This window comes from Trichomonas vaginalis, chromosome I (genome assembly GCF_026262505.1).
Source record: "Trichomonas vaginalis G3 chromosome I, whole genome shotgun sequence".
Taxonomy (NCBI): domain Eukaryota; phylum Parabasalia; order Trichomonadida; family Trichomonadidae; genus Trichomonas; species Trichomonas vaginalis.
In genome coordinates this window covers 14,311,604-14,338,382 of record NC_067203.1, presented here as the reverse complement: position 1 = coordinate 14,338,382, position 26,779 = coordinate 14,311,604, and the positions used below count along the sequence as shown (strand labels likewise).

The following is a 26,779-nucleotide window of genomic DNA, read 5'->3' as shown; positions in this document are numbered from 1 at the left end:
TACTGTTTTGCAGTATCCAAATAAATATCAAATGATTTATAATATAAAATAATATATAAATACAATATTATTAGAAATTCAGGACAGATTTCCATTTCTGAGCCTCTTCTTCTGTGAATATCCTCAAAGGATGTCCCTCTGTGTTAAATACCCACTGAGCTGGTGAGATAATGGATGTATCTGCGAAAGTAAGGTACAAATACTTCAATGTTTCAGCCAAGAAGAAACTTTCTTGAGGTCCTGGAGCTCCCCAAGAGTTCTTACTATCTACGTTACTTATATGTGAGAATCCTTTGCTTCTTCTAGCGTATGTATTAATTCCATTGAACATATTCCATGCGAATGCTCTAAACTTCGGCAAACCTGTGAATTTCCACATAACGTAAACACTTTCACTAGATTCTGGTCTTAACATGTATTCACAGTTTTCAATTTCGAAATCGTGGTCTTTGCTACGTGAAAATCTGATTTTTTCTGGTCCAACACCTGTCTGCGTGAATTCGTATGCTTTGGCATAACCAGTGACCAATTCATCGGCCAATTTCAAATCTTCAGTCGCATGAGGGTTTTCTTTAACAGTTCCTACTGCTATCATACCACCAGCGAATGTTCCTAAGTGTTCCTGCATCGGATCAGTCCTTCCATTCGAATAAACTCCGAGTCCTGTATAATTATTTTTTCCAGAATGGATAACAAGCTTTTCTTTTATATCCTTTACGATCTGAAGGTGTTTGTTAAGGAAGTTATTGGCTACACCTCTCGTCATTACGTAAATTTTAATAATATATTCATAATATGAGTCAATATTTGCTCCTACGTGAAGACTACCACTGTGGAAGTTCTCAGGTATCAATCCTTGATTCCTAAACTTACCCCACATGTGTTTATACGTCTTTACGGCCAAATCAGCGTATTTCGGATCTCCAGTTAACATAGAAAGCGAAATAAACTCAAGCTGGTATGTATTAGAATCAGCTACATTGTGTCCTCCACCTCCTCCGCCATTCGCAGTGATCTTTCCAGTACTGTCTGTCCGTAAACTGACACCTCCTCCGAAAATTCCGCCACTCATCAGAGGGAAAATGGCGTCTGCGCACATAACTGCCTTATCTAGGTAGAGTTTGTCGTTGGTAAGTTCGTACATAGAAGTAAATCCACCTACGAAACGTATAATGAACTCAAACAAACTCCAGCTTCCGTTTGGTCGGAATTCTGTTTGAATAAAATCGCGAGCTTTAATGTATTCAGTAGTTAAATTCATTAGATATAGGGTTGACAGGAGTTAGTATACATATCATGGGTACGGCGGCACTGCGCGCCTCCTTACTCATGATATGTGAATTTGACACTTTACGAAACCGTTAACGTATATTTTACAACACAAACGACAACATTAATTTAACCTTAAATATTTACAAAGCCACCAACCACTTCACCTCACTAATGTTTTCACAAACGACTTCACTAATGTAAAAATAAACGTTCTCACTTACAAAAGTATTGCAACTCCTCCCATTGCTGTGCTTCATATAACAGCTCATAATCTTCTGACTCACTTTCTTCTTCATATAGGTCAAAATCACTGTCATAGTTTATACCTGTAAGTTTTGACAAAGCTAATGAAACACGCTTACCGTTTGTATCATATGCTTGTATAAACTTTCCATTATGTTTGTTGTCATAAACGCTCAAACTAACTTTACCCTTTCTCCCTCGTATCTGATAGAATGTATTTTCACGAGGAACGAAGAACAAATTCTTGAACTCATGACCGTTGTAGTTTGTTATCTCAATAGTTTTCGTCATTTATATAAAAATAAAATAAAAAATAAACTTAAAAATTAATGATATCACCACCCTCACACGTATGAAAACATAGCACAAAAATAAATTTAGGGTAGATGGGTAGATCTACCCTCATTTCTACCCTCTTTTTTCACCCTGTTGAATTCATTGCTTTATAACTCTCTTCCTTGGTTTCTTTTTAGTTGCTTTCTTCACGTCTGTCTCCAACTTGACTGTCTTTCTTCTTCGTCCATAATGATACCAATTACTTCCACCAGTCAATGGGTCAAATGGTCGTTCATAAGGGTTTCCATACATTCCATAGGGACCATACGGAAGAACTACTGGTGGAGAAGAAACATTTTCTTTAGTTCCATCGACTCTATTTAAATGCATTGTTTCACCTTTCATCTGGTCATTAAAGTCTTTTGCATGTTTTGCAAACTCATCATCCTTTCCTAAAGCATTTTCGAAACAATAAGAATTACCGAAAAAGTGACAAAACATCAAAAACAGGGAGGAGGTCTCAATTTTTATTACTTATATTATTTTACAATATTTATATAAATACTCTTTAGAATATATTTTACTATAAAATTATACCTCAAATTCAAATATTTAAAATATTATTTACATAATTATCTCAAAATTATATTTTTATATATTATTTTTCATATGTATAAATCATATAATCTATATCTATGCAAATCTCATCTAATTTTTTGAAACAAACCGCTACCATTTTATAATGGTCCATCTTAAATTCATCATAAATTCTGGTACATGTTAGTACCAGAGTCTTCAAATCTCAAACACTCTGGTACTAACATGTACCAGACGCGAGTTTCCAATGCCCTCGTACGATTTTCTATTCAGATCTTCTTGAATGAGAAGGTCTTCATAGAAACTCGTACGAGGGCTTCTCTTTTAAATACTCTGGTACCTGCTGGTATCGGAGTCGACTTTACAGCCCTTTCCCCAATTTTGAAGCTGGGGAAAGTTTTCAAGCAATGAAAGGGAAGCTCTCGCTATGAGGTGAAAATCTAGAATTTTTACCTCATAGCGAGTAATCCTTTGTTAATTGCTTGAAAACTTTCTTCAAATTATCAAAATTTCGAGGAAAGTTTCCTTGCTTCAAAGTAGAGATGGAGCCCTTTGAGCCACTGCATATAGGTCAGTAACTCAAAATACTCCATCTCTACTAGAAATCGCCAAAATTTGGGTCGCAATCTTTGAAATGCGACGCAAGTTTGGGCAATTTCGCGAGGGACTTGCTCCATTTGGTGCATAGATTCACACTCTATGCACCAGATGGAACAATTCTTTCGCTGACAGCGGGAAACTTTGTCTGAATAGTTTAACATTCAGACAAAGTTTTCCGCTGTCAGAGAGGGAATGGAAGGGTAAGAGGTATATATTCATAATGTATACCGCTTACTCTTCTATTCCCTCAAGAAAGTTCAAAAACTTGGGTGCAATCAGAACTGATTGCACCCAAGTTTTTGAACTTTATATAAGGAATTGTTGGCTATGATGTACTGATCATGAATCAGTACATCATAGCCAACAATTCCTTCGCAAACAGTGGAAACTTTGTCTGAATAGTTTAACATTCAGACAAAGTTTCCCGCTGTCAGGGAGGGAATTAGAGGGTGGGAGATATATAGATAGACTATAAATCTCTCACCCTTTAATTCCCTCAAGAAAGTTCAAAAACTTGGAAAATGCTGAAGAAAAACTTTCTCAAATAAATGAGAAGATACAAAATTCAATTACATATTTAAGATCGTTTGAAATTCCAAATGAATTGTTAGATACGTATATGTTAGAAATTAATGAATTTTGTTATAATTCTCCGGGTTATATTTTAGAACATTTCGAAGAATTTTTGGAGGATTTCAAAGAAAAGAATAATTTAATAGACTAAAAAAATTATTATTTTTATTTATTGTGAATTTTAAATTGTCACTTTTTGAGTGTTACTCCCTATTGAAAGTGTCACTTTTTGGGTGTCACTTTTTCGGAAATTCTTATATACTCCTCTATTTAAATGCATTGTTTCACCTTTCATCTGGTCATTAAAGTCTTTTGCATGTTTTGCAAACTCATCATCCTTTCCTAAAGCATTTTCTGACTCAGTCGCAACCAAATTGGATGCTTTATTTATGAGCCCTATTTTATTTAATCTTAACTTCTTTGCAACCCAACCTCCAATCTTTCCTTTATTTGCATCTAATGTCTTCGAAACTCTTCCTCCACTCATTTTATTTACTGCGTCATAAGCTCCAAGTGCTTTTGCTCCAAATGCTAATGCTTTTGTTCCCATTGCGCCTAAAGCTGCCCAAGCCACCATTTACACCATATTAAAATCATCTCTCTTCAATATTATCTCATAAAAGTTCTCGTTACTGGAGAAAGTCAATGAAACATAAACATTCTCACGGGCTTCGCCCTCACCACTTTGCGGTCTATCTAACTTCTTTCTTATATCATCTATACGCTTCAAAATGTCTGAACAATTGCTAACATCTTCTACAACAGTTATTTCATCATGAATGACTTTCAAGAACAAACTCATTTAATATGCAATTAAAATCATCTCAATAATGAGTCCATCCTTTCCATCTTTAGGTAGCACAACATCTTTCATTGAAGAAGGTTCGACAAGTCTTATGTTAAACTTACTGACAAAGTTTGTTATACTATAATGCTTTGGCGGCGAATACATATAGTTTGAAAGACATAATATAGATTCTTCAGCAAATTCACTTATACTGGATTTTATAACAATGTTCTCACGAGACCAAATGCCACCAATTGAAAAACTTGTAAGCAATCCTGCTGAACCTTCAACTGTAAACGTCGATGGTAACATTCCACGAAGGTCATCTATTGACATCTTTGAGTCACTGAATTTAAAGATTTTCTTAAAGCAATCGTCATTATCTAACCATGCAATAGCTTTGAAGTTTTCATTCGAATATACATCTGCTTCATTAAATGTAAATCCTGACTTCTTTGCAGAGACGACTTTAAAATCTATTGAGTTTGTTTCAAAATTATATGCTATGGTAACTTCTGAAGGTAATGGATGTCCTTCCGCAGTAAGTTGTTCTCTCACTACCGTTTGAAGCTTTGTGTTAAAAACTTTCATGTCATCTCCTGTGTCTAGGTTCACATACACAGCAACAGGGAAACTATCTTGCTTCTTTGTTTCATCATTATATCTCAAAACATTAAAGTTCTTCAATAATATTGTTCTTCCTGCTGGAATACTTCGAACCTGTCTGATTTCAATAGCTTTCTCACCTCCTACATACTCTACCCAGTGTCTTGGATATTCATAAGTATACTGACTTTCTTGAATTTTGGTTGGTTTCATCATAACATGTTCATAGTATATCTTTATACTCTTGTCAGTTAGACTCGGTGCTATGTTCTGAATATTTCTGACTTGCATTTTTAATGGAGATAAAATGAAGCATTTAATACATGATGTAGATGAAGACATGAATGAAACTACAGACAAACTTAACTCTTCTCTTATTCTTCCTTTCAGCAAAGATTATGAATTCTGTTCAAATGGTGTGTATTTCTATTGTGGAAAGATGGGTTCAGGTAAGACATTTAACCTCATTCGTCATATACTCATAACAGAGCGTTTAGGAAACGACTCTTACTATGACCAAATCATTATATCAGCAACTTCAGACTCTATGGACTCAACAGCGAAAACATTTATGTCAAAAGTTCAAGCCTCTGTCGTTAAAGTTCCAGATAGCGAACTCATTGAATTTCTTCAACGTTACATTCGACGTAAGAGGAAATATTATGCTATCGTAGAGTTCATACAGTCAGGAATGCAAAAGACTTCTGAGGAGATGGAAAGAATTATTGACAAACACCACTTACGTCAATACTCAGGAGTTTACGATATGAAACGACTGACAAACTACATTCTATCAAAACTTTCAAAATACCCCTTCAAAAAATATCCTTCAAACACTCTGCTCGTTTGTGACGACTTCGCCGGAAAAGGTTTAGTGTCAAAACCAGACTCACCATTAGCTAACATCATAACTAAAGTCAGACATTACCATTTAACTGTAGCAATACTTATGCAAACATGGCGTTTTCTTGCTTTAAACATAAAACGTCTCATAACTGACTTCGTTATCTTTCAAGGTTTCTCACGCTATGATATTGAACTCATTTGGAAACAGTCAGGTATAACATTACCTTTTGAAGAAATTTGGGAAGCATATAAGTCTCTCATCTCTCCTCGTTCATACCTTGAGATTCATATCATGACTAATACCATTAAAGTCAAAAATATTCCATGGGAACGACCAACATTGTTTTAAAGTTTAACCTTCAATTGACTGATGGTAAACAAATTCCATGCATCTCTGTCGCCATTTCTGTTAATATTTTTGCTGTCATTCATATCATCCACTTCCCCATCCGTTAGCTTTTGAGGATATGTGTTAGAATAGCTGTTCTTAAATGAAGGCTTTTCACCTTTGAGAGCATAAACTCTATAACTTTCTGCATACTTTATGTTTGAACCTCCTGAGCCATCATTGACATAAATTTTTATAGGCTTCACCCTTTGTTCATATTCCTGCTTCTTCCCTTTGCTCTTTTGTTCAGTAGTTCTACATCTTTATACACAGCTCCTGTCTCAGTGAATTCAACAATATTTTCATTCGTTAGCTTTACATTCAAACCCTTGTCGAGTATATTGTTCATTTCATACATATAAAAGGTTTTTATTCTATATGAAATGAGAAGCAAATCCATCTTAGCTGGTGCCGTTAATGTTCCAATTGAACCAACATCAAATGTTGACTCACGAACGACAAACAATATTGTCATAAAGAACTATAGTTCGGAGTGTTTGAAAGAAAAAAGAACCAGATCTTAAGTCGGTGAATTTAAACTCAGCTTCAAACGCTAACGCTACATCAGATGTTAAGTTAGAGTATCCACCACTGGACCAAGTTCTTTCAAGAGAAGCCAACGACAACCCTTACACAAATGTTCAAACAAATCCTTCAGATAACGTAGACCATTACCTTCTTCAGTTATACCAAACAATTTTACTCAAAGACGATAAGAAGCTTTGACAAATCTTATAAGTAAGAACCAAATAATTCTAACAAAGGAGGACCTTGAAAATGTTATCTCACGAATAACAGGGAAACAATGTGTCATTGACTATCTCGACCCTGAAATCGAATGCTGTGGTCAAACTCCACTATTCATGAAAATAGGTAACATCCGCATCATTGAAACACCAGGAACTACAGGAGTTGAGTTTAAGTATAAATATTCGAACGAGTATACAAAACTTTCAACAGAATATAAACTTTGCTTGAAATATGTTTTAGTAAATTAAAGCAGTCAGGAGGGCTCTTTGAGCCCATCTTGGCGCTTTGCGCCGTCAGTCAAAAAATTTCAAGTTAGCAATTTGTAATATCTATCCAAAACTTCTTCAACAGTATCGAACTCATCTTCATAATACAAACCTAATCTTATTGACTTGGTGCAGTTTTCACTAACACAATATTTTTCTGTTCTCTTGACTGACATAACTAACTCATTTGTTTCATCAAACAGCAACAACCAAAGTTCATGACCTAATACATAACATTCATACTTTATATTTTTAGCTCTGAGTTCTCTTGTAAGCTGTTGCATTTAATATTTTCTAAAAAGTCAACTTCAACAGTCATTCGCACTGGTGCCTTCAGTTCTACAGGCTCTCCTTGAAAGTCAACAAGTCTGAATTGCATGTCTTTCAAATTATGTGGACTAATGCGAACCCATTTACCTAAATGAGTTGCTATGACAGGAACATTTGGAATGAACATTGAATTGACTGCATAACAGAAGGATTTATATTCTACTGAACCTTTACTATTAACTCCTGAAATACCTGTGACATTAGCTATTTTAGACTCAATGTATAAACAATTACCATAACATACGTATGGAACAGATTTCATCTCAATCGTTTTGTCAACACTTTTCAAAGGAAATGTCATATGGTATGCACCCAAAAGAAGTTGTACTCTATGACTCATCTTGGTATCTTAAACTCCTTCACATAACTGAACTTCAAAACTCCTGCAATAAGTTTAACATTCATTAAGTTTTCTTCGTTATCCTTGTTTATTGTAGTATTTATGAGAACATTTAACACTCCAGCTAATGTTTCCATCTTATATTCTACATTATTGTGAAATCTTATTTCGTGCTTCTTTCCATCTATTTCAATCTCCATGAAATCTGTTTCATTTGTTATAACGAATGAAGCGATAGTATTGAAGTCAACCATTCTGAATGCAAGCGCCTCATTCTGAAGACCTAAGTTTGTTTGTAGCTTTACTGTCCCGTATTCGTTTGGGTCTGTACTTTGCAAATAGAACAACATTTTATTCTTATTAAAATATGACTATTGCTGCATATGCGTATGAAGCTGACAGAGCTAAACGTTTATATTTTGGTCAATACTCTCTCACACTTACTGACAAATATATTGTTATTTCTGATGGAAATACTGAGAAATACATAACATGGAAGGACTATGAAAAGTTTGACCCTATTTTAACTCCATGTACTATGCCATTCATTGTAAATGGTGAAGTTGTCATGAAGAACGACACAACAGTATATAGGTCTGTTTATGAAGCATTAGAATATATGTTGAATTATAATCCCGAAAGATTTGACCCAAGCACTACGCCATGTGCAATGCCCTTTATTAAGGATGGTGAAATTGTAAGGGTTCCGGATTCAACGGTTTACACAGCTGTTCAAAACAGTTTACAAAACATTTTAGCGAATATCTTTAATTCAGAAACTACAGAAATAAAATTACCATATATAACAGATGCTAAAGAAATTAAATCAAAAACGACAACATTATTTACGTCACTTAATGATTTAATGACTTATATCATTAATATTCCTGCACCAACTACAGCATTTGATCCAAACTCGACGGTTTGCAGTGTACCTTTCATAAATGACAGTTCATTAATTGCTTTAAGGGATTCAACAGTAAATGAATCATTAAAGGCGTCATTAATGAAAATCATTGATTTTAACTCATTCACGAATACATATAATTCATTCATTAATGTTTCATATGCTTCTAAAGAAGGTGAGCCAAAAACTATCGATAAAGCGGTGTATGAAATAAAAGCATCAACGACGAAATTGAATTCGTTAACTTTTGACGGTGATAGTTTCGTTAATGACATAACATCGGGGAAAACAATTTTAACGAAAGAATACTTAAAATCTCATGTTAGTGAGTTCGTTGAAATTGAAAAAGAAGGTGGAATTAAGTTCGATCCACTGAATTTCATTTTCAGCTTAGCGAATGCGGGTGTTAGTTTCGCTGAATGGACAACTATACAGAGTGAAATAAATGCAATATGGACGTTTTTGGGGTCAAAAGCGGGAATGGGTGAGCTTGTAAATGTTGCAAGAACATTAGGTGAAACAGGAAATTTTGTAGATGGTTTTAAAAGACTTGTTTCAAATGTTTTAACAAACACAAAGAAATTATTTAGATATACCGTACATAACGGACGGATTTTCGAACAGATAGCAACAAACCCTCCGGTTATGGCTGCGTTGATGATGGTTAGAGATATAAAACCACGTAACGACGGGAACGAAGAACATGAACAACAGGATACTGGTCGGGTTATTCGAGACATTAAAAACGTGTATCCTGAAGTTATTGATTTATTTAGAGGAGTTAATGATTCAATTTCAAAACATTCTATAACCCTCGATGAAGAGAATAAATTAACAGATTATATATTCGTCATTATTGCAGAATTAATGAAGAGAATAAATGAAAAAGGAATTGGTGATATCATTAATGTCAGCGATGTAATGATGAAAAGAAATTTTGACTCATTATTTACAAAACCGAAAACAGAATATAGTCTTTATGACGTAATTACCGAATTAATGAAAAAGATTAATGATAATAAGAGTTCTGGCGGAAGAGTTGAACTTGAAATAAATGAGATAGAAGAGAAATTAGCCGAAAAAGCAGATAAAAACCATGTTCATTATATAAGTTCAGACAAACAGATTATAACGGACTACCATGGATATTTAACACAGGATGAACAAATAAGCACTGAAGATGTTAATGAAAGAAGATATAAATACATTCGTGCTAAAGGTTATGACATAAGCTGTACTGTACAGTATGACACGGGTAAAGCACTAGAAGCATTTGGTTATAACGATGAAATATATGCCTCTAGTTTCTTTGTTAACGGTGTATTAGTTGAACCAAGATTTACTTTGAGAGTTAAGGCAAAAATAACTTTTGAAGATGCTATTAAAAGTAAAGCTGACAAAGATGAACTTGACGCAACGAACAAAGTTTTGAAATCTCATAAACACAATATCTCCGATATAAATGAACTTCAAGCTACATTAAATAGTAAAGCTGACAAAAACCATACACATGAATCCTTCACTACTGTTAGAGCAGACGACATAATATTGAACTTTGACCTTGGTTCAAGTGCACCTTTAGAGAATCCAAGCACTAGTGTAAAAGACACGCTTAACAGTTTAGATAACAGTTGCAGGAACATTGAAGGTCATGCCAGAAACTTTGAAGCACATGAACTACCAGCAATGTTAGATAAGAAAGCAGACAAAAACCATACACATAACTCCTTCTCAACTGTTGCTATAGAAAGTATTGAAGGAACGGTTGGCGGAACTGGTGGGAATGCATTATATTATAAACCTCCTAACTTTCCACAAGGTTTAACATCGAATGAAAACATAACAACGAAGAAAGAAATTAGCTGTAAAAATGTTTATGTCATGGATGATGAAAATAATGTTAAATTCACTGCTCAAGATTTATATGATAATAAAGCTGACAAGAACCATACACATAAATCCTTCACTACTGTTAGAGCAGACGACATAATATTGAACTTTGACCTTGGTTCAAGTGCACCTTTAGAAAATCCAAGTACAAGCGTAAAAGATACTCTTAACAGTTTAGATAACAGTTGCAGGAATATCGAAGATCATGCCAGAAACTTTGAAGCACATGAACTACCAACAATGTTAGATAAGAAAGCTGACAAAACAGAGCTTCAAACATTAAAGACGGAAATACTTCAAACATTATATCCTGTTGGTTCTATTTATACGTCAATGAACTCAACAAATCCAGCAACAGTTTTAGGTTTTGGTATGTGGAAGCAGATTGTAGACAAATTCCTCTATTGTGCGAACTCTTCAAAGCAAACAGGAGGTTCGAAGAAAATTAAAGAAGCAAACCTTCCACCGCACACTCATACAGGAACTACAAACACAACAGGAAATCATTCACATTCAATAACAAAAAGAGGTTATATAAATCTTGCAGCGGGTTCGGATAGATGGGGAATGAATAGATATGATATCACAACTGACCCAGTAGATTCAAGCGCAGGTATTTTCTGTGGAACCGCAGGTAATCATTCACACACTTTCACAACAAATCCAACAGGCTCGGGTGAAGATTATATGCCACCATTTGTGACTGTATTCGCATGGTATAGAGCTGCTTAAAATCTTTAACTTTACATAAATGAGCTTGAAAGAAGTATTCGAATCATCACCGTGGAGGTCATTTAAGAAGTTCAATGAAGCTGCAAAGAGTTGGGGATTTACTAACAGAGCTGAAGTTAAAAAGTTCTTTGACAAAAATGTTGTACATCAAACAAAAATAAACCCTTACGACTACTTTTTACCAATTTACTCCAACACTCCTGACGCATACCAATTTGACACTCTCATTCAAAGCAGAAAAGGAGGACATAAACCATTCCTCATCTTCATAAATGTTAACACTCGTAAAGCATATGCATATCCAATGAAAAATAAAGGAACTCGTGAAGTGTTAAGAGTTTTACAAAAGTTTGTAGCAGAACATAGCCCAAGTACTTTAACATCAGACCAAGACAGTGCATACCTCAGCAATGAAATCACAGAATTTCTCATTAAGCATAACATAACTCACTACACTACTGAAGACCATAACCATAACATACTCGGCATCATAAACCGCTTCATAAGGACTCTCAGAGATTTAAATCAAGAGCGAGACTTTACCGAAGAAACAATGAAACATTTTCTCGAAGTATATAATTCCTCAACACATTCTACAACAGGACATACACCAAATTCAATGACACAACAACAAGAAGAAAAGTATATACAAAAGAAACAAAGTCAAACACAAAATATCAGAAATTCAACACAATTTACTCTCATTCCTGGTACAAAAGTTCGTGTAGTTCTTGACGACAAACCGTTGACAAAGAAACGTTTAAGGTTAAGTCGAAATTATTATATCGTAGACTCTACGCAAGGTAATGGATATCTTATAAAAGCTGCCGACGACTCTATTGCGTTTTATCCTCGTCATAAATTAGTCGAAAGTAGTAATGGCAAACTTACTGAAACCATTGACGAAGCAAAGCGAGGAGTGGTTATTGAAATACTTGGCTATAACACAAACGATGACACTTATAAAGTAAGATATGAAGGAGGCGTTGAAGATGTTATACCATCTAAGAACTTGAGAGAGTCGAAGCCAACACATCTGGGACCATTAGAGTGGGAGTTCTGGAAAGACAAAAATATGCCAGAAAGAATAAGAAAATTCTTCTAAACTTTTTCATTAGATGTAAATCAGACATGAACGAGAACAGTCATGATATCATTAAAGGTACCATTTATTTTAACATAAAGACGCAAAGCGGCGGGGCATAGCCCATGAACAAAAATAATTTTTGCTGAATTCAGCACAAAATTCTGAGTAAAATGACATATGGCACGTGTCAAACCGTTGAGTTTTCACAAATTTTAAAAATTGCTGCGGAAAGTTCGTCAAAAAGTGAAGGTTCCCGACGGTTTCAAACCGCCATACTTTACATGAAGATAGTTTACAATGTCAACTAAATATCATGTACGATAGAAACGGTTATGTAAAGTTTACATTTTGTACAAAAATATTGTGAGTAAATGAACTCATTATTTTTGCATCATGACACGAAGTGAAGATTTGCACTTCGTCAAAATGTGATGCAAAACAAGCATTTTATGAGCTTACTAAGGGCGTTATAAATGAATTCAAAGGTATTTACATACATTCTGACCTCGTTCATTTTGTTGCTGAATTCAGCAAAAATAATGTTTAGGGTAGATGGTTAGATCTAACCTCATTTCTACCCTCATTTCTACCCTCATGAATTTTCATGAATTTCCTTAAGATAGAAAAAAATAAAGTTAATTTTATTTTTATTTATTTTTTTTATTTTTATATAAATATGATTACAAAAATCGAAACATCAGCACTTTCGACAGCATGCACGGCACCAAATTCATTAATCATGAATCCTACGTCAATGTTGGTAGAGATGAAAAACTTCATTCCTTCTTCATATACTTTTGAAACAGAAATACAAAGAATAAAGCAAGAACTTTTAACAAGTAATTTAGACTGTAGTGCGAAAGATGAAACAAATGGAGAGGAGCTATATGAAATGCAAGATATCATAGACCATTTGCCTAAATTACCGGAAGTTCAGCAACAAAAACTAACTATTCCTGAATTCGATGAAATTGAAGTTAAAGTTACTGATTCAGTAGAAATAAAGAAGTTCATACGTAAAGTAAATTATGAATTCCTTGGTTTTCATTGCAACCATAAAGTTATGAACAAAGATTGCGACATGGTTTATAAAAACATTTCTGACATATATAAATCTGAGGAGTTTAAGACTTACGATAACTTTGTTTCATTAGCTGCTGAATGTGTGTGGCAGATAAGAGATAAAGACAGAAGAGGCAAAGTATGGAACGAACAGATAAAACCAACAACTTTTGAGTTAAAGAAAACCATTGACGCCTTAGTTGTTCTAGCAGGTCAAATTTCAATGTATAACGCAAAAATGAATCCGCAATGCTCAAAATGTAAAGCAGCAATGAGGAAATATAACTACTCAGTAAAAGAGATAGAAAGAATGAGAAACGATTACGCAGACTTAAAGAAAGAAGCAGAAAAGCCAGCAGAAGATAAAATGGACATGTTGACATTTCTTAATAAAAACTATCCCACAGCTGATGATTTCCTTTTATCTGATGTCAAGAAGAAGTATAAAGAAACTTTCGGCATTGTTAAAACTTTTGACATACTAATAGAAGAAATAGAAGCTACAAAAATATTTAAAATTTCACGAATTCATAACGTTTACCATGTAAAACGGTTATAAATAATGAGGGTAGATATCAGGTTAGATCTAACCATCTACCCTAAACATTATTTTTGTCTGAAAAATAACCAAATTTCATGAATTTCATTAGTTAGAAAAATAACGCTAATTTTTTCTAAGAAAATTTTTTATCTTGTATGTAAAGACAGTAATGTCAAACATTGAGTTTGAAACAGTTAGAAAGATAGACAATGACACCAAAGTGGTTAGAATAGGTGATTTAAACGTAAGATACTCAAAGAAATACAACAAATATTCTTTGTCAGACATTATATCTCCATCTGAAAAGAAAACAAACCACTGGGTTAGAAATGCTTCAACTCAGAAAATTTTGACAAGAAATCCTGAGCTTATGATATCGGTAAGATTCTATGGAACTACAGCATATCTCATTGACAAAAGTCTTATACCAATAGTTTTGTTATGGTTAGACCCAGTTGTTGGATATAACTTCATAACTTATGGTTCATTCGACTCAGAACGTTGCAGTGAAGGCTTACTTTACATCGTTCAGAAACCGAAGGACTTCAATACAAAGAGATATAAGATAGGAAGAACATATAATATAACTCAAAGATATGACAGTACAGTCAATAGAGTCAAGGTTGTGTTCGTTAATGATATGAGAGCTGCTGAAACAGAACTACTTGAAAAGTTTGAGAAAAGGTATGGTGCTCCCATGAAAGGTAAAGAAACGTTTGAAGTAGATGAGATAGATAAAGCTATAAAATTATTTGACGAAGTTGCTGAAAAATACATGTAAAGCGTTTATTTTTGGTCTTTTGTGAAAGTCAGAAAATAAAGTTAGTTTTTTTATAAAATATTTTTTTATTTTGTATGTAAGAACAGTAATGTCAACAACAGAGAACACAACAACTGCTATCGTTCATGAAGCCATAAATGAAGAATACGAATACATACAATATAACAAACAACTTCGCCTCATTCGTTCGGTCAAAGATGACATGTACCAAATGCAAAGTATAATGAATGCTCTTCGTTCTACAAAGCAAGCATATCATTGGTTTGAAAACCAACAGACAAAAGAACTTTTAGAAGAATTTCCTCATATGATTGCTTCCCCCGGAAAACCGAGAGAAGAGATTCCGTACGAAAATCGCAAGAATTTGGCTCCTGGTTTGAAAGGATATTATGTTCATAGACTTTTAGTAAATGCTGTAGCAATGTGGGCTTCACCTCGTTATGCTTGTTATATTTTCATGATGTTAGATGAACTATATAAAGCAGAACGTGGAGAGATGGAAAAGAAACTTCAAGCAAAAGATGAAGTCATTGAATCCAAAGACAAAAGCATACAGAAAAGAATACCGCGTTCAGTACCAAAAGGAAAGGAAAAAAGCTATAAGTATATGATTTACGCTGAAGAGTTGGAGAAAGAAGAAGATAGAGATATGGTTATGTTGCATTTAGTGAGAAGAAACAACAAGAGCTTTTATGACTTAGCTAAAATATATAAATCTGACAGAAACTGGTTCTATCGTGACAACTTACCGATTTCAATGACACCGAATGAAGATGTTAAACAGATAGTTCAAGACACGCTTCCTCAAACACACTATGATATCAAAGGTTGCACAATACTTACATTCAAAGAAGACTTACCGCTACTGAAAGAAAAAATAACAGAATATTTCGACAACTTCAAAGAGGAAGAATTAACAAAAATATATTTTTGCTTAAATGACGTCAGGGTCAATTTCTTCAACCATTTCACTTTCTTCGTCAATGTCAATAGAAGCTTCTTCAACCTTTGGTATGAATTTCTGTATAACATCTTTGTTCGTTATTGTCTTCAGAGATGAAGGATAATATTTCACAGATGTTTCACCCTTCTTATATTCTTTCTGTTCGGAAAGATTTAAAGCAATACTGAAGAAGTCAATGTTAGAGTTCTTTATGACAGTATAATGAGTATCTTTGACATTCACGAAGAAACTCTTTTGTTTCAAAACTACTGCTAACTCTTGTGAAGTATAACGTTTGCGGTCAATGACGATAGCTAATGGTCTGACATACTGACCAAACTTAGATTCTTTCACAAACTTCTTGTTAAAGATAACATTAACATTTAAAGCATTATTGAACTCATTCTTGATGGCAGTAGCGAGAGCATTGTATGAAAAGAACTTGCAATCTTGCATGTGTTTCATTAAAATAAAAATATTAAATTATTTTGAAAAATAACTTTAAAAAATCTAATCTAATTTTTTCAAAAAAATATTTTTTTATTTCCTACTAAAGATGTATCGGAAGTTGTCTAAGTTAGAACACTCGGAAATAAAACAACTTCTTACAGAAGCTAATATAGATGTTGCAAAGCATTACGCAACAAACAAAAAAGCACTCGCTGACATCCTCAATGACTATAATGGTGCAATAAGTTATGATAGAATTCATGAGTTCATAAAGCCGCAACGCGGCGAGGACGAAGTCCATGCAAGAGAATTGCCTTTAAATGACATTGTTATTGACTTATATCATAGACGTTCAGTACCTCATGAAGTAAGAAGAGAAATGTTTGACATAACAAATGCGAACGTTGGTCATACTCGTAAAGCTCTTTCGCATGATGTTCGTCAAGAGATGTTTGACATAACAAATGCAAACGTTGGTGAAACACGAAAGAGAGACGACACACTGAAACAACAGAGAAGAGAGATGTTTAAAAGTGCTATAGAACAAGTTCGCAAAGCTAACGATGTCATTCGTTCCATTGACGACAAACCAAAAGAAGGTGAGAGATAGTTAAAGAAAGATGAAGAGAATAGGAAGAGAAATGTTAAGACAGGCAATAGACTCATTGACTTTAACATCGAAGCTTTAGATGAACCAAACAGAGACTACTTACACAAACATTTCGGTAAGGTTTTCATGAGACTCTTAGAGAAGATTAAAATAAACTCCCAACAAAGATGGATGGTATGTTATAAACTTGGTGGAAAGTATGAATGTTCTACGTTAAACCTCAATAATATTGGAACATTACTACATCAGCTCTTGAAGGAGAACTTTATATCAGAGATAGAAGCAAATGCTGCAGGTATTGTTGAAATGCACTATGACTTCTTCTTGACAAACATAAAGAATCTTACCGAAATAAAGATGTATGATTTAACAGAATATGAAGGCTTAACGATGTCAGATGTAAAGAAAGGCAAACCAAAAAAGAGACCATATAGAGATGAAAGCACACTGACAGAAAGACAGAAAGATTATTGAACAGACTTAAACAAACAGGAGATAAACAAGATATAGATGACTTCTGGAATGAAATCCTTGGTGAAAAGAAGTTTTATAAGAAGAGAAGCGGTCAGTTCTGGAAGTATCTTTGCACATTACCTATAAAGCTTGAACGCTACCAAATCTTCAATGAACTGAACAAAAGAACTGCAACACTTATGACAGAAGATAACTGCTTCGTTTATGCTTGCATTCAGGCTGGAGTAAATGAAGAAACTATTGACCACATGAGAGAAGTCATTCGTGTTAGAGACTTTCCTCAAAGTAAAGTACAAGAAATTTCTGACGCAACAGGTATAGCATTTAATGTTACCATTGGTTACTTCAATGACTCAAGACATAATGAAATAAAGAGATACATACCAAAAGAATGTAAAACTGTTCGAACTATTGACTTACTTCTTGTTGAAGACCACTACATGCTAAATGAAAGACTTCCAATGACAACATATTTCATTCGCAACTATATAGAAATCTTGAAGGAGTGTGGTGGAATGAACATTGAGAAACAGATGAAGATTTATACAAAGAGAGAAGATAAATATGTAGTTCGCATGGATAGAACTACACCGCTATGGGATGTTATGAAAACATTGTGGGAGTGCAAATATTTCGAACCTATTTCTTATGGAGAACTTTTCACATATACGACTGACTTATATAAACAGAACCTTGCACCATTTAAAGATTTGACATATGCTCCAAAGTATTGTGTACAACTGAAGAAGAAAGCCGAGTCAAAAGAAGTAAATAAAAATAAGTGCAAGTTCATTCCTGAGCACGTTTTCTTTGCTGACTTTGAGTGTAGTACCGATGGCTTTCATAAAGCTTTTAACATCTGTTACGACAGTGAAGATGGTTCAGTGAGTCAAAGCATTTGGGGTCAGAACTGTGCAACAGAATTTTTGGAACGACTTCCTGACAAGAGTTTAATATATTTCCATAACCTCAGCTATGATATAAACTTCATCTTAAGACACATGACAGAAGTGAAAGGAACTCCCATCATTAAAGGTTCACGAACAATGCAAATAACTGGCTTATATAAAGGAAGGGCAATTATTATAAAAGACTCTTACAGTGTTATAAATAAGAAGCTTAAACTATTTCCTGCTATGTTTAACTTACAAACAGGACCGAAAGAAGTATTTCCATACAACTACTACAGCAGTACTTTGTTAGCAAATGACAACAGAACTGGTGTCATTTCTGAAGCGTGTAAGTTTATCCAGGATGCAGATACATTTATGAAAAACATAGATTCCATCAAAGGTTGCAGAATAGATGAAAACCACTTCGACTTAGAAAAGTATAGCACATTTTATTGCAAACAAGATGTAAGAATTTTAAGAGAAGGTTTTGTTAAGTTCCGCAATGATATATTAAAAGAATTTGATTTAAACGTTTATGACTACGTTAGTATTTGTTCTATTGCTAACAAATTGTTTGAGAACAGAGTATACTTCCCGAATGGAAATTTATATGACCTCTCAAATAAACCAAGAGAATTTATTTCGAGATGCATTCAAGGTGGAAGATGTATGTTGTCAGATAACATGAAACAAAAGAGCGAAAAGAAACTCATTGCTGACTTCGACGCTGTTTCATTATATCCATCCGCTATAGCAAGACTTTATACTTTAGAAGGAATTCCAAAAGTATTGAAGGATGAGATGTTAAGTTCTGAATATTTGTTAAAGCATTTATTCGATGACGACCAAAAGGAACCCATTGGTGAAAAGTTTATGTCAGGCTTCTTTGTTCTCATTAAGATAACAAAGATTGGAATACATAGACACTTTCCTTTAATAGTTTGTGACCCTGAACTAAATCCAGAACTTAACGTTCCCAGAAGTTCAAACACTTGCTGTTTAATGTATGTTGACCATATAACATTACAAGACCTCATAAAATATCAAGGTGTCAAATGTGAAGTGTTGCAAGGATACTATTACGATGGAAACAGAGATATTAGAATAAGAGATGAAGTAAAGAAGTTGTTTGAGTTAAGGTTAAAGTATAAGAAAGAAGGAAATCCTTTGCAAGAAAATATAAAGCTCATTCTGAACAGTATTTATGGCAAAACTATTCTATCTCCTATTGAGTCAAAAATAACCATAGTAAATGACAAAGATGCTATAAGATATGCCATCAGAAACTACAACCATATAGTGAAGTTCGAAGGTTTGGATGGTTCAGATAAAACTATTTTCAAGCTAACGAAAAGCATTTGCAGACACTTTAACTTCTGTCCACTTTGTGTTAACATTCTGTCTATGTCGAAGAGAATAATGTGTGAAGTATTCTGTACTGCTGAAGACTTAGGAATGGACATCTTTTATAGCGATACGGACAGTATGCATCTCTACAATGAAGATATCCCTCGTTTAGCTGAAGAGTTTGAGAAACGTTATGGAAGAGTTCTCATTGGTAAAAACCTTGGTCAATTTCATAGCGACTTTGCAGAAATCACAAAAGATAAACAAAGTTTAGCATACAAGTCAATATTTTGTGGAAAGAAGACTTACATAGACTTACTCACGAATGATTTAAATGAAGTTGCATTTCACTGCAGAATGAAAGGCGTGAAGCAAGATGTTATTGCTTTAACCGCTAATGAAATGTTTCCTGACTCTGTTCAGTGTTTCTATGATGAAGATAAAGGTTTAATGGTTCCGCAAGGAAAATTTGACAAAGACTCTGAGTTCAGTGTTATGAAGTTATATAAAGCACTTTATGACGGTCAAGAGATTGGATTTGACTTATGTAAGTCTTCTAGTCCTTGCTTTGCTGAAAAGTTTAACTTCTCAATAACGACTAAAACAAGCTTTATTCGTAAGTTGAAGTTCTGAGGTCATTTATTTTTGTCAGCAATGAGGTCATGAATGAGGTCAGCAATGAGGTCATGAATGAGGTCATGAATGAGGTCAGCAATGAGGTCATGAATGAGGTCATTTATTTTTGTCAGCAATGAGGTCATTCGTGATAAAAATAAAGCTAGTGTAGATTTTACAATACTGCAATGGTAGAGTTTAAGAGTTGTGCTTCAATGTAGAGACAGTCCTTCCCATCTGGAGGCAAGAACACTGGACATTTATGGTCGTGAGTGGAGAACATGTCTATCCAAAACTCACGATTGAAGCCAGTTAATTTATAGTATTTGGGATTTGGTAATGGTGAATTTCTTGTATGACCAATGAACTCATTTTCAACTCCCTTACTTAAGTTTGAATATAATATAGCTTGCTTTCTATCCCAAATGCCAGGTGTTACAATCTTTGAAAATTCATTTTTCCTCGGAAGCATTGCATCATAATTGAAAACATTCTTGAAATCATCACTTGGTTCAGATATTTGAAATCTTATACGTAATGGATTTTCTTTCTCTTTAGCGACTTCATTGAATGGTGAGAATACAACAAACTGACAGTCATGTGTTCCATCTTCATTTTCATTAAATTCATAATGAAAGTCTATAAGTTGTGGCTGACTACCTTCTTCTTTCAGTTGTGCAAGAAACTCACGTAAAGGCTGTAAAGTTTGTACTTCAATGTTGAACTTTTTCTCGAACATCTCATTAAATGAAATCATACATTGTTGTAATGTTGTATCGTCTTTAAAGTATTTGTATATGTGAATGTTTTGGGCGCTTAAAGACTGTTCGTCATTTTCTATCTCGACTTGAAGTATAAAGTCAACCTTTCTGAAAGCACGTGTTATATACATAGATGTTATGCCAATGTACTTCTCTTCATTTATGTTCACAATCCAGTCTGTTGGAAACTTAAACGTTACTCTGTTCCCCTTTATTTTGACGTCAGGGTTTTCACTACTGAACGCAACAGATAAAGGTATTTGTCTATACATTTAATTCGGATAAAAATAAACCATTTACTCTTTCTTTGCTTCAGCTTCTTTAGCTTTTGCTTCAGCTTCTTCTCTAGCTTTCTTCGCCAGCAAACGTGGGTTCTTTTGTCTTCCAGCAGCTAATGCAGCAAGTTGTTTTTCACTAAGTTTTCTCTTTGGTCTCTCTGGCTTTTGTTCTTGTTTTTGTTCCTTCAGTTCGGATAAAATTTGCTCGCGAATTTCTTTCTTCAATGCTTCAACATCTATGACCCCTTGGGTCTTGTCCGTAGGGCTTGTCTGAGTCATTTGACTGCAGATAAAAAACAAAATTAAAACTTTAACCGATGTAAAATGAGCTTGTCAAAATCAGAGCGAGAGTCTATTATATTAAATGACGCAAGAGGAATACAACATCCTTTCTATTACGTAAGTCAGAGTAAAGATGGTACAATATACGTAAGAAAAAGAAAGGTTCCATTAGCGAATGCAGAAAGCGACAACATTAAGGTGTATGGCAAGGGTGAAGTCCACGAAGCCCATATAAAACCTTCTGTTCAAACTGAGCCACCAAAGAACCAGAAGAAAAGAAGCCAGATGTACTTTCAATAACGAACCAAGAGCTTATTGCAAAGTTCGTGAATTTCATTGAAAAACAAACCGAGTCAAAGAACCCTGACCCCCAGTGAAAGAAGTTGAGACAAAAGAGAATGTACAGTTCATTGAAAATGTCAAGAAACAACTTCCACCACGAATGCCAAGAAGAAGAGTGAGAATAATGAAGTAAATAGATATTTTTATCTGAAGTAAATACATGCAGAACGAACAGCTAAACGAATTTACTCCAGCAGAGCATATTCATCAGATTCGCTCATATTTCGATATCATAGACAATTCAGTTCAAATTGGTGACACTAATAGAAAATATTCTGACGCAAAGATTCCATCACAACCTGGAACTGCTAAAGATAACACATGGGTAACATTCAATCTCTCACCTCCTGGTGAAAATATGTTGGACCTTTACAATACATTCATTACGTATAAAATGGAAGGTCAATTTATTGCAGATAAAGAAATTGGTTCAGGTTCAATAAAACAAACCCACCAGGATTTTGGATTGGTTTCGATGACGCTTTCTATGCAGTTGCTGGATATCAAATCCTTGCAAATGGTCGTATCGTATATTCTCAAGACAACGCAAGAGAAGAAGCATATATAACTTCAAACTCACAAACTACCGAACAAATAAAGAAAGTAGATGTTTTCTCAAAGACTCGACATGAAGATGTATGGAGTCATTCGGGAACATGCAGAACAGGACAAATTGTTAGTGGTCCAATTACAGCAGGAAAATCATTTGATTTTAAGCTTCGTTTAAGAATTCCTGTTAGAAGATTCCTTCCATTAGAAGCTATTCGATTTATTCCAGCTTTTGCAGGAAACATTCAGCTTAAAGTAAAGTTCAGTAGCGACGCCTTACAATGCACATCTATATCTGTAAATGATATCATTGCTTTCAATCCAACTCTTAAAGTTGCATTTGCTTCAGATTCAAATCCACCGACAAATAAATTTGTTCCATGGAATGAACCATTCACTATGATAACGAAGGCAGTAGAAGCTAGTGGAACAGTTACTATTACAACTGTAACCCAGCAACTATTTCGAACAAAGATGGATTTTAATGAATGTTTTATTCATCCAAAGTCATTCTCTTTAGACCCTAACATTTATACAGAACTTGTAGAACATTATACAAACGAGGCTTTATTTTTCCTGTTAAAGTTATGGATTGGATTCCTATGGACGGTTCATTCTCAAAGAATACAGATAGTTCAAGTGCAACATTTACAGCAGCTTATACGCCTATTAATGTTAAAAGTATTTGGGCACTATTTAGAAAGAAAGACAACTATTATGTTAATTTTGAGAACCCTAAGTTTAAATATCTTCAGCTTTCCATGGGAGCTTATGGAAATATGCCTGCAGAACCTGAAAAATCATATGGACCTGTATTTTATGAAATGGTTGCGAACGCTTGCAATACAAACAATGATATGATAGGATTTAATGAAGATGTTATGAGGTCATTGGTGGATGATGGTAGTGTGGAACATAAATGGGATAGCTATGACAACACACATTTCTTATGTGGTTTTCCAACAGAAGTGGACTTTTGCTTCCAGCAAGGTCAAACATCTACTGCTCCAATAACATACAAATTGTCTGTTAAAGGACCTATTGAACTAGCAACTGAAAATGTACCAAAGCCACTTATTGGATTTATGAGGGATTGTTGCTTTGCCATTCAGGTGCGTGCTAATGGCATCCCCATAATAAGATTAGATGACTATAATATCATAAGACAAATTACGGAAAGTGAACTCAAACAAAAAGTGACACAATGCATTTGCCAACCAAATAACTTTACAAAGCAAAAACTTAAATTACTTGTCAAGCTTACTATTCTTATTTAACAATTAAAAAATTAAATTTTATTTTTTATTTAAAAAAATCATCTTATATCATCTGATATATATATATCTTATTTAAAAAAATCATCTTTGTCTGAATGTTAAACTATTCGGACAAAGTTTCCCGCTGTTTGCGAAGGAATTGTTGGCTATGATGTACTGATTCATGATCAGTACATCATAGCCAACAATTCCTTATACAAAGTTCAAAAACTTGGGTGCAATCAGTTCTGATTGCACCCAAGTTTTTGAACTTTCTCGAGGGAATGAAAGGTAAGAGGTATACATTATGAATATATACCTCTTACCCTTCCATTCCCTCTCTGACAGCGGGAAACTTTGTCTGAATGTTAAACTATTCAGACAAAGTTTCCCGCTGTTTGCGAAGGAATTGTTGGCTATGATGTACTGATTCATGATCAGTACATCATAGCCAACAATTCCTTATACAAAGTTCAAAAACTTGGGTGCAATCAGTTCTGATTGCACCCAAGTTTTTGAACTTTCTCGAGGGAATGAAAGGTAAGAGGTATACATTATGAATATATACCTCTTACCCTTCCATTCCCTCTCTGACAGCGGGAAACTTTGTCTGAATGTTAAACTATTCAGACAAAGTTTAGTATACAAGTCTTGGGTATGGTGGCACTGCGTTCCACTTTACCCAATACTTGTGAATTTGACACTTTACAAAACCGTTAACGTATATTTTACAACACAAACGACAACACTAACTTAATCTTAAATATTTACAAAACCGCCACCCACTTCACTTCACTAACGAACTCACTAATGTAAAAAATAAACGTTCTCACTATCGTTCTCACTAACGACTTCACTAATGTTCTCATAAATTTTCCTCAATATCTTCATCATCAGTGTTAACCCTATTGTAGTCATACTTGAAGCCATAAACTTTCTCTAACTTCTTAACGTACAATTTACATAACTTACCTTCGTCATCGTATGGTTTAATGATATAACTATTTCTATCTTTATAAACAGTCAATGAAAAGTCAACTGGTCTCGGATGTATTTGAAAGAACATGTTATGCTCAGGAAGGAAGAATAAATGTTTAAATGTATGTTTGTTATATGTTTTGATTTGTATGAGTTGTTTTTGTTCTGTCATTTATATAAAAATAAACTTAAAAATAAAATAAAAATAAACGTTGTCAGAGGTGAAAAAATAATGTTTATGTTAGAATGTTAGATCTAACACGTTTTCTAACACGTTTTCTAACACGTTTTCTAACCTTGTGAATTCATTGCTTTATAACTCTCTTCCTTTCTCCAACTCTTCTAACTTCTTCTTAAGTTCAGCAATGTTGTCCTCATGAAGTTTAATCTTTCTCAAAATTCCTTCTTTATCTAATGGTTGCTTTATCTTTCTAAACTGAACTCTACCATCCTTCATAGTATGAATGTAAAAACCTTCTGGAATAATTCCTGATTTAATGTATTCTACCAAAAACTTTTGTTTCATTGCTTCAGTGACTTTAGTCGTCATTTCAATCAAATAAAAATTTTAATATTAAATAAAAATAACGTTATTTTTTTCAGTAAGGAAACGCAGGAGTTTTACGATTTATTTGAGGAGTAGGTTCTGGTTTAAATGTTGGAGTCGGTTTAGGAGTTGACTTTTGAACAGGAGTTTGTACTTCCATAGGTTCAGGAGTCATTGAAGGTTTTGCTTGTGAAGGCGTTGGTTTTGGCGAAGGTGTTGGAGTTTGTTTAACTTCAGCTACTTCAGTATTATTTATAACATTTGCTTTATTTCTTTTCAACATCATAACTGCTCCTGCTGTAGCTAGCAAACCTAGTGGGAGACCATATCTTATATAAGGACTTGACCAAATGCTATTTTTGACAGGAGCTGGTGGAACACCTAACCTTGGTGAGACTCTTATATACGAAAAAAAGAGATCTGACATTGTGTCAGATCTCAGTAAAAGTGACATTTACATGTCAAAAAAATAGAATGAGTTTAAGTAATTAAAATTGAGGGTGAGAGTAGTATTGTATGAAATAATATCTCTCACCCTCCAATTCATCCTATGGCGCCGAAAAAATTTTGGTGAAATGCGACCACATTTCACCAAAATTTCTCGGCGCCATATAGAGAACTAGAGCCTGTGAGGTACTGATACTATCCATGTACCTCGCAGGCTCTAATTCCAAGCCAAAATGGCTAAAAATTGCCCGCAATTGTTCACATTGCGGGCAATTTTTAGCCATTTTGGCTGGGAATTGGAGGGTGAGAGTAGTTTGTATGAAATAATACTCTCACCTCCAATTCATCCTATGGCGCCGAAAAATTTTGGTGAAATGCGACCACATTTCACCAAAATTTCTCGGCGCCATATAGAGAACTAGAGCCTGTGAGGTACTGATACTATCCATGTACCTCGCAGGCTCTAATTCCAAGCCAAAATGGCTAAAAATTGCCCGCAATTGTTCACATTGCGGGCAATTTTTAGCCATTTTGGCTGGGAATTGGAGGGTGAGAGTAGTATTGTATGAAATAATATCTCTCACCCTCCAATTCATCCTATGGCGCCGAAAAAATTTTGGTGAAATGCGACCACAGTTTCACCAAAATTTCTCGGCGCCATATAGAGAACTAGAGCTGTGAGGTACTGATACTATCCATGTACCTCGCAGGCTCTAATTCCAAGCCAAAATGGCTAAAAATTGCCCGCAATTGTTCACATTGCGGGCAATTTTTTAGCCATTTTGGCTGGGAATTGGAGGGTGAGAGTAGTATTGTATGAAATAATATCTCTCACCCTCCAATTCATCCTATGGCGCCGAAAAAATTTTGGTGAAATGCGACCACATTTCACCAAAATTTCTCGGCGCCATATAGAGAACTAGAGCCTGTGAGGTACTGATACTATCCATGTACCTCGCAGGCTCTAGTTCCAAGCCAAAATGGCTAAAAATTGCCCGCAATTGTTCACATTGCGGCAATTTTTAGCCATTTTGGCTGGGAATTGGAGGGTGAGAGTAGTATTGTATGAAATAATATCTCTCACCCTCCAATTCATCCTATGGCGCCGAAAAAATTTTGGTGAAATGCGACCA

General features: G+C 34.5%; 17 protein-coding genes and 3 pseudogenes across 20 annotated transcripts, besides 6 other annotated features; 11 read left to right on the top strand and 9 right to left on the bottom strand.

Moving 5' to 3' along the window:
- Window positions 1-70: 70 nt before the first annotated feature.
- On the bottom strand, window positions 71-1,261 carry TVAGG3_0985460 (glycosyl hydrolase; the record flags this gene model as incomplete). Its single annotated transcript, XM_001330351.1, has 1 exon — window positions 71-1,261. The coding sequence occupies one exon, from the start codon at window positions 1,259-1,261 to the stop codon at window positions 71-73; it is 1,191 nt and encodes a 396-aa protein (XP_001330386.1).
- A 224-nt stretch (window positions 1,262-1,485) lies between these two features.
- Window positions 1,486-1,806, bottom strand: TVAGG3_0985450 (uncharacterized protein; the record flags this gene model as incomplete). The annotated part of the gene is made up of 1 exon (XM_001330350.1): window positions 1,486-1,806. The coding sequence occupies one exon, from the start codon at window positions 1,804-1,806 to the stop codon at window positions 1,486-1,488; it is 321 nt and encodes a 106-aa protein (XP_001330385.1).
- Window positions 1,807-2,256: 450 nt separating this feature from the next.
- Window positions 2,257-3,825: a mobile genetic element.
- On the top strand, window positions 2,569-2,819 carry TVAGG3_0985440 (annotated as a pseudogene). The gene has a single exon. A coding segment is annotated over exon 1 (251 nt).
- A 538-nt stretch (window positions 3,826-4,363) lies between the features above and the next one.
- On the bottom strand, window positions 4,364-5,245 carry TVAGG3_0985420 (uncharacterized protein; the record flags this gene model as incomplete). Its single annotated transcript, XM_051254032.1, has 1 exon — window positions 4,364-5,245. One exon carries the CDS (start codon window positions 5,243-5,245, stop codon window positions 4,364-4,366), a length of 882 nt encoding a protein of 293 aa, XP_051079606.1.
- Window positions 4,367-23,596: a mobile genetic element.
- On the top strand, window positions 5,394-5,670 carry TVAGG3_0985410 (uncharacterized protein; the record flags this gene model as incomplete). Its single annotated transcript, XM_051254031.1, has 1 exon — window positions 5,394-5,670. A coding segment is annotated over one exon (277 nt), but the record flags the coding sequence as incomplete, so codon positions are not given.
- TVAGG3_0985400 (uncharacterized protein) lies at window positions 7,449-7,661 on the bottom strand (the record flags this gene model as incomplete). Its single annotated transcript, XM_051254030.1, has 1 exon — window positions 7,449-7,661. One exon carries the CDS (start codon window positions 7,659-7,661, stop codon window positions 7,449-7,451), a length of 213 nt encoding a protein of 70 aa, XP_051079604.1.
- Window positions 8,745-9,056, bottom strand: TVAGG3_0985390 (uncharacterized protein; the record flags this gene model as incomplete). The annotated part of the gene is made up of 1 exon (XM_051254029.1): window positions 8,745-9,056. One exon carries the CDS (start codon window positions 9,054-9,056, stop codon window positions 8,745-8,747), a length of 312 nt encoding a protein of 103 aa, XP_051079603.1.
- On the top strand, window positions 9,649-11,403 carry TVAGG3_0985380 (phage tail repeat-like family; the record flags this gene model as incomplete). The annotated part of the gene is made up of 1 exon (XM_051254028.1): window positions 9,649-11,403. One exon carries the CDS (start codon window positions 9,649-9,651, stop codon window positions 11,401-11,403), a length of 1,755 nt encoding a protein of 584 aa, XP_051079602.1.
- On the top strand, window positions 11,708-12,508 carry TVAGG3_0985370 (integrase core domain containing protein family; the record flags this gene model as incomplete). The annotated part of the gene is made up of 1 exon (XM_051254027.1): window positions 11,708-12,508. One exon carries the CDS (start codon window positions 11,708-11,710, stop codon window positions 12,506-12,508), a length of 801 nt encoding a protein of 266 aa, XP_051079601.1.
- Window positions 13,167-14,111, top strand: TVAGG3_0985360 (organellar and viral DNA polymerase type B; the record flags this gene model as incomplete). Its single annotated transcript, XM_001294703.1, has 1 exon — window positions 13,167-14,111. The coding sequence occupies one exon, from the start codon at window positions 13,167-13,169 to the stop codon at window positions 14,109-14,111; it is 945 nt and encodes a 314-aa protein (XP_001294704.1).
- TVAGG3_0985350 (organellar and viral DNA polymerase type B) lies at window positions 14,263-14,874 on the top strand (the record flags this gene model as incomplete). Its single annotated transcript, XM_001294702.1, has 1 exon — window positions 14,263-14,874. The coding sequence occupies one exon, from the start codon at window positions 14,263-14,265 to the stop codon at window positions 14,872-14,874; it is 612 nt and encodes a 203-aa protein (XP_001294703.1).
- Window positions 14,963-15,934, top strand: TVAGG3_0985340 (KilA, N-terminal/APSES-type HTH, DNA-binding family; the record flags this gene model as incomplete). Its single annotated transcript, XM_051254026.1, has 1 exon — window positions 14,963-15,934. One exon carries the CDS (start codon window positions 14,963-14,965, stop codon window positions 15,932-15,934), a length of 972 nt encoding a protein of 323 aa, XP_051079600.1.
- Window positions 16,374-16,877, top strand: TVAGG3_0985330 (organellar and viral DNA polymerase type B; the record flags this gene model as incomplete). The annotated part of the gene is made up of 1 exon (XM_051254025.1): window positions 16,374-16,877. One exon carries the CDS (start codon window positions 16,374-16,376, stop codon window positions 16,875-16,877), a length of 504 nt encoding a protein of 167 aa, XP_051079599.1.
- TVAGG3_0985320 lies at window positions 17,049-18,254 on the top strand (annotated as a pseudogene). Its single transcript has one exon. A coding segment is annotated over exon 1 (1,206 nt).
- On the top strand, window positions 19,118-20,224 carry TVAGG3_0985310 (organellar and viral DNA polymerase type B; the record flags this gene model as incomplete). Its single annotated transcript, XM_051254024.1, has 1 exon — window positions 19,118-20,224. One exon carries the CDS (start codon window positions 19,118-19,120, stop codon window positions 20,222-20,224), a length of 1,107 nt encoding a protein of 368 aa, XP_051079598.1.
- Window positions 20,382-20,945, bottom strand: TVAGG3_0985300 (uncharacterized protein; the record flags this gene model as incomplete). The annotated part of the gene is made up of 1 exon (XM_051254023.1): window positions 20,382-20,945. The coding sequence occupies one exon, from the start codon at window positions 20,943-20,945 to the stop codon at window positions 20,382-20,384; it is 564 nt and encodes a 187-aa protein (XP_051079597.1).
- On the bottom strand, window positions 21,264-21,524 carry TVAGG3_0985290 (uncharacterized protein; the record flags this gene model as incomplete). The annotated part of the gene is made up of 1 exon (XM_051254022.1): window positions 21,264-21,524. The coding sequence occupies one exon, from the start codon at window positions 21,522-21,524 to the stop codon at window positions 21,264-21,266; it is 261 nt and encodes an 86-aa protein (XP_051079596.1).
- On the top strand, window positions 21,570-21,891 carry TVAGG3_0985280 (annotated as a pseudogene). Its single transcript has one exon. A coding segment is annotated over exon 1 (322 nt).
- Window positions 23,597-23,780: 184 nt separating the features above from the next.
- Window positions 23,781-24,313: a mobile genetic element.
- Window positions 24,312-26,779: part of a mobile genetic element that runs on past the window's edge.
- TVAGG3_0985250 (uncharacterized protein) lies at window positions 24,966-25,202 on the bottom strand (the record flags this gene model as incomplete). Its single annotated transcript, XM_051254021.1, has 1 exon — window positions 24,966-25,202. The coding sequence occupies one exon, from the start codon at window positions 25,200-25,202 to the stop codon at window positions 24,966-24,968; it is 237 nt and encodes a 78-aa protein (XP_051079595.1).
- Window positions 25,252-25,653, bottom strand: TVAGG3_0985240 (kinase C-related family; the record flags this gene model as incomplete). The annotated part of the gene is made up of 1 exon (XM_051254020.1): window positions 25,252-25,653. The coding sequence occupies one exon, from the start codon at window positions 25,651-25,653 to the stop codon at window positions 25,252-25,254; it is 402 nt and encodes a 133-aa protein (XP_051079594.1).
- Window positions 26,509-26,617: a mobile genetic element.
- Window positions 26,758-26,779: part of a mobile genetic element that runs on past the window's edge.